General features: G+C 41.9%; 1 protein-coding gene across 1 annotated transcript in view; it reads right to left on the bottom strand.

Annotated features, from left to right (window-relative positions):
• The window catches only part of zgc:63972 (protein CutA homolog), a 21276-nt gene continuing 15164 nt past the window's right edge, over positions 1–6112 (bottom strand). Inside the window, exons 4-6 of the mRNA XM_020511608.2 lie at positions 5786–5831; positions 3716–3765; positions 1–1509 (exon numbers count right to left, since the gene is read on the bottom strand). Of these exons, the coding sequence (XP_020367197.1) occupies positions 1407–1509; positions 3716–3765; positions 5786–5831 (199 nt within the window). The 3' untranslated portion in view covers positions 1–1406. The remainder of the gene's footprint in view (positions 1510–3715; positions 3766–5785; positions 5832–6112) is intronic.

Here is a 6112-nt window from a genome sequence, read left to right as displayed (position 1 = left end):
AAGAATGCATTACTTTTTCTGGGCAAATGGCATTGGGGCAGACAAAAAGCAGTGAGTAATTCTCCTGACAGCTTGTGGATCCACAGCTTTTTCAGTTATTAGAAGCTTAACTTTCCCCGAGATACCAGATACTAAAAGTCTTGCAAGAGGTTTTAGCTAAGGAGTATTACGATCCCAAGCCGCTTCTAATTCCGAAACGCTACCCACTTTACTCGGCAGTTCGAGTACCAGCAGGGAACTTGACTATTTCCTAAAGTCAAACGGACTTCAAATAAGAAGAGTTCCATACCATCCATCGTCCAATAGTCTGGTGGAAAGAGCAGTCCAAACGCTTAAAGAAAGCCTACAGCTTCACTTGATACCAAACTGTCCCATTTCCTGCTTAATTATAGGATCACCCGTCATGCAACGACAAGGACAGCTCCAGAGTTGCTGATGGGGATAAGACTTCGCATCAGGTTAAACTGATCTTCCTACACCCGGGGACAGGGAGGGGGAAATGAAATGGCATCAGGAATGCCAATGCCATCCACAGAACTCCTCTAAGCAAGACAGGCAGTTTACTTCAGGGTGCAAAATTTGATGTCAAAATCATGGGATTGGCCTGCATGGGTAAGAGGCATGGGTGATGCAAGTTCCTGTGACATACAAAGTTCGGGTAGTTGAGGTGGTCCTGAACAAGCGCATGAGCTACATGAAAGCTGCAACCTCACAAACAGGCCAGAAACAAAACATACCTGGCCCCTCTGAACATCCAGAAGGCTGTCAGAACTCATGGGCTCTCCCCCTCCACCTTGTGTTGACGAAACCTCTGAGGACAAGATTCACGTGGTAGATATCACAGCCTTGACACTGTTACCACCTGGTGATGAGGAGTTTCCGCTGAGACGCTCTGGGCACATGCCTACAGGCCTACATCCCAGGAGTTAGGGGGAAGGATATAGTGATTGGAATATGGTCAGCCACATAGATTCATTGAAAATGAGTTCCCTGATTGGACCAGGTTTACAGCCCCAATCAGGGAGCCCTGGCTGATTGATAAGAACAAGAGGGTCAGGGGTTCTGTTGACTCTAGAAGCTGGCTCTGTGCTACCTGGGTCAGTGTTATGTACTATGCATGTGTAAGTGAAAGGTGACTTGGTGACAGAATACTGGCTTTCATGGATTTATGTCAGGGACCTGTTGGCACCTTTTGTTTGGGTGGGTGGGGGTGTCCTCAATAACAGGGGCAGAACGAGCTGTGTTCAACTACCCATAGCATTTGATGGGGCTTCTATATAGCCAATCAGCTGACCACATCGACTTTCTCTCCGAGAGGCAAGCCATCCACGTACTCCTGTAATTTTCCACGCCTAACTAGTTTGTTTTTAAGGCTGTGAGTAAAAATCAATCAATCAATCAATCAATCAATCTTCAGGCACGGTTTCTTCTATCCATTTCAAGTATAAAGGATTGCCTTGATCCACCAAAATGCTTATGACCTCAGGAACTTCAAAAGGATGAACTGATCTGGCAGAGAAAAGCAAGCAAGAGTTTACAGTATATGCATAATGAAACATCCAAAGTACATTACCGGAACATTGTAAAGCAAGTTTGACACCACGCCACACAAGGCAACAATCAGTCCATATGGCTGAGAGCTTCAGGTAGGTCTTAAGGAGTCTCTTGAAGAAGAGAAGAAAGACACCTAGAGGTTTAGGAAGGGAATTGCAGAGCTCAGGGCTGAGGCAGCTGAAGGTCCAGCAGTAATGCTGGACAAGTTAAAAATCAGGGATGATTTCGAGGCAAGAATGAATGAAAGAAAGGAGCACAGATCTCAGGAAGACTGCATGCTCAAGGAGTTTACAGGAGATAGGAATGGATAAGACCACGAAGGAATTTGAAAACAAGGTTGAGCATTTTAAAATCCAGGCTGTTAGCTTCACCAGGAGCCAATGTAGGTCAGCATATCATGGGTGACCTTTACAGGGGCTTAGGTACAAGTAAGGATAATCGGCAATGGAGGGTAAAAGGAAGCCAGTCAAAGAAACAGAGGAATGGACAAGGATTTCAGCAATAGATAAACTGAGACAACAGCACCATCAGGCAGCATTTCACAGGCAGAGACTCGGAGTTCAACAGCACGGAAACAGTCCCTTTAGTCCAACCAGTCCATGCTGATCATAATCCCAAACTGAACTAGTCCCACTTGCCTGCACATGGCCCATATCCCTCCAACCATTTCTTATTCATGTACTTATCCAAATGACTTTTAAATGTTGTAACTGTACCCGCATCCACGATTTCTTCTGGAAGTTCATTCCACACGTGAACCACTAAAAAAAAAGTTACCCCTCATTTCTTTTTTAAAATCTTTCTCCTCTCACTTTAAAAATATGCCCCCCTAGTCTTGAAATACCCCATCCTAGGGAAAAGACACCTGCCATTCACCTTATCTATACCTCATGATTTTATAAATCTCAACCTCCTACACTCTAGTGAAAAAATGTCCTAGCCTATCCAGCCTCTCCTTATAACTCAAACACTTCATTCCCAGCAATATCCTGGGACATCTTTTCTGAATCCTCTCAAGTACTCCAGAAGTCAGGCAGCGTTATGTAAGCGGAGAGTCAGGCAGGATTGTAATAGGTAGAAATAAGTGGTGTTAGTGACAATGCAGATGTGTGATCAGAGGCTCACCATCAAAACGGGAGGATGATTTAGGTCCTGAAGTTCTGTGTAACTAACAGATCATTCAGGAGGCCAATCTCTGGTTTCCTTACAACAGAGGCGGGTCCATTTGCTTCCCAAACCTGTTCCATTTGCAACCGAGTAAATCCTCTAAGAGAGGCAGTAACTTCAGGACCTCAGCTCAAAACACTGCTTACCAATACATGATAATGCTTATGGCATCAGTATGTTTTTAAATGGAGAATTCACTTTAGTAAATGGAAGTATGGAAATCTAAATGGTCATTTACAGACTTCTCCAGAATGGATTCGTGAAGCACTTAAACATTTATGAACAAGATGTATAGCTTTCTGCATCGAAAGCCCAAAGCCTTTTACTTGGGAATTAAGTTAATCTGTTCTGTCCAGCTGAAAATAGCTTTAATGATTAAACATTAAAGATTCACTTCAGACTGTATTTCTAAAAAGTGTTAACTAAATCATGTGCTCGTCATAAAAACAAAAAGTTATGCAGACTTTTCCCCCCATGGTTATACACTTTAAAAGGTCCTTTAGTGGCATCCCAAAATTCTGATAGTTTTCTTCTTCACTCTTTGTTCCATCTCTAAATGGAACATCTAATTGAGTGAATGAGAAACTAACTACACTTGTGAAAATCCACAATAATTATTCATTATGAAATTAATGGTGGTAAAATACAGTCTGGCATATGATAGTTCATTATCTTACTGGCAAATGAAAGGTTTATCCATTTATACAAATACAACCAATTTGATATTAATATTGAAGGTACATGCTGATATTCTAGAGTTCTTGCTTGATTTCCTTTGCAGGTCATTTCAAAATTAAATAGTAATCTCTCAAGGTAATAAATGGGTCAAAGTTCAGGACAAGATAGATTGCATGTGGTCTGTGGAAGGAATGAGTTTGGGGGGGGGGGGGGGGGGGTTGAATGTTTTTCACACTTCATTCTTTTTAAGTTATTAAAACAAAACCCACACTGATGGGATAAATTCTGCCATTCAGAGAGTAATTAATACACTCACCTGATAAATTCGGAGAGTCTGTGGATTTTTGAGGTTCTTGTTTTTAATACCTGTGGAGATATTTTAAAAATCACTTAGTAACTTTCATAGGCCATTAATTACATTCCATCCTTGGTATCTGTTTTCTGTACCTGGTATTCTAGCTGTGATAGTTGAATAGTTGTCTAGAGGGTGGAACTGGTGCTGTTACGTTTTGCTTCCCTCTGCTGCATTGGAGTTCGAATAATGGAATTTAGCATGGCCAATCCACCTAACCTGCACATCTTTGGACCACACACTAACAGGGGAGAACGTCTGTGTGGAGACTGCACAGTCACCCGAGGGTGGAATCAAACACAGGTCCCTGGCAATGTGAGACAGTAGAGCTAACCAGTGAGCCACTGTGCTGTACTGTGGAGTTCTCTTGCTTTCCTGAAGGAGTGTTCAGGGATGTATAGCTTAGGTGTGTTAGCCATGGGAAATGCAGGGATAGGGTAGGGGGTTGAGTCTGGGTGGGATGCTCTTCAGAAGGTCTGCGTGGACTTGTTGGCCAAATGGCCTGTTTCCACACTGTGGGCATTCAATGATTCTATGACACCCTGGGGCACTATATCAAGCAGCCTATCTTGTCTTAACACACATCTGCTTCTATACTTTACCATCCATTAAAGGGTATTTGATGCTTCATCATTCCATTGCCTGTCCATGGCATCCATTGCCCATCTCCCCATGTATTTAGCTCTCTTTTGGATACCATCAGCCACATATCTATCTTTTTCCTGTATAATGGAGCTGAAAAAGAATTTTTAGAATATTTTAAATAGCAATATCTTGCAATTAGTCTTGACTCAGTGACCTTGGGAAGACTAATGGGATCTAGAATTTCCATAAGCCTTTTGGGAGGTCCTACCTACAGGCCCAAACCAAGCCAGAAGCTTAACTTATACAGTCATGAGGGATAACACCAGAAGGTCTGCTGGGGACACTTTCCTAAATTGGTCAAGTGTGTAGCAAATAGTATTGCAATCCAAAAACCCCAAGTACCAAACTCAGATCTCCCATACATGAAGTCTGGGGGTGTACAATGCCCAGTCAGTCAGTCAGTTCAAGACAACCAGCGACAAAAACAGAAGTCGGAATTCAATGGAGGTGGCTAGTTAAATGGCTGCCATTTTTATAAGTTTAGTTTTTTTTTCCAGGTAAAAAGAGATGGTTAGTCTAAAACAACTGTACAAAATATGCTTCTGAAGTACTACATGTGTCATATCTTCAAGTCTGCAGATGACACAAAGCTGGGTGGAAGGATGAGCTGTGAGGACAATGCACAGAAGCTTCAGTGTGATTTGGAGAGATTAAGTGAGTGAGCAAAGACTTGACAGATGCAGCATGGTGTGGACTAATTTGATAGTTATCCACATTAGAACAGGACAAATGCAGAAAGGATGTTCTCGATGACTGGGAAGTCCAGAACTAGGGGTCACAGACAAAGTATAGGCCTTTCAGGTCCTAGACAAAGAGAAATTTCTTCACTCAGACTGGTGAGCCTGTAAAATTCTCTGCCATATGAAACTGTTGAGGCCAAAATTTTGAAAGCTTTCAACAATGATGTAGATATATTTCTTAGGACTAAAGGAATCAAAGAGTATGGGTTGAAAGTGGGAACAGGGTACTGAATTGGATGATCAGCCATAATCATATTAAAATGGCAGAGCAGGCTAAAATGGCTGAATGGCCTCCTCCTGCTCCTATTTATTTTCTTTGTTTCTATGTATATAGGAAATGAAGATGGGATAAAATGATTTAAAATGGTTTTCTTCTGTAAACTTAATGCTCAGAGAATTACATCAGCGTTACTAAACATTTTACAAGCTTAGCTTTCAAATAACAATTCCCAAAAAGAGTACCAATTGTTGAATACTGTATTTAATACACAATCTCATCCTTTATCACAATAGTTGACGCAAAACTCCACTGGTGTGTCCTAGGTTTATGTATCGTGCCTACTCCATAGGATGAGGTGATGCATTTGACACCAAATACCTCTGAAAATAATTTTCATATTTTGAACAATTGACACATGAAACAACTCACCATCAGAACTTCAGTAGTTTCTGTTATTTCACTGTCCCAATTATATCTGAACATAATGGAAAGAAACACAGGTCAGTCAGATGGGAAAAGACAGGCCCATTCCCAGACAAGTAATGCTGCGTTCTGGAAGTGCTTTACCTGTCTGCTGTGGAATGTAGAAAAAGGACAGATTTAAAATCTACACAGAGATAACAAGGTGTAGAGCTGGATGAACACAGCAGGCCAAGCAGCATCAGAGAAGCAGGAAAGCTGACGTTTCGGGCCTAGACCCTTCTTCAGAAATCAGGGTCTAGGCCTGAAACGTCAGCTTTCCGGCTCCTCTGATGC

The sequence above is a fragment of the Rhincodon typus genome, chromosome 28 (assembly GCF_021869965.1).
Source record: "Rhincodon typus isolate 14 chromosome 28, sRhiTyp1.1, whole genome shotgun sequence".
Taxonomy (NCBI): Eukaryota; Metazoa; Chordata; class Chondrichthyes; order Orectolobiformes; family Rhincodontidae; genus Rhincodon; species Rhincodon typus.
This window is presented reverse-complemented; position numbering and strand designations above follow the sequence as displayed.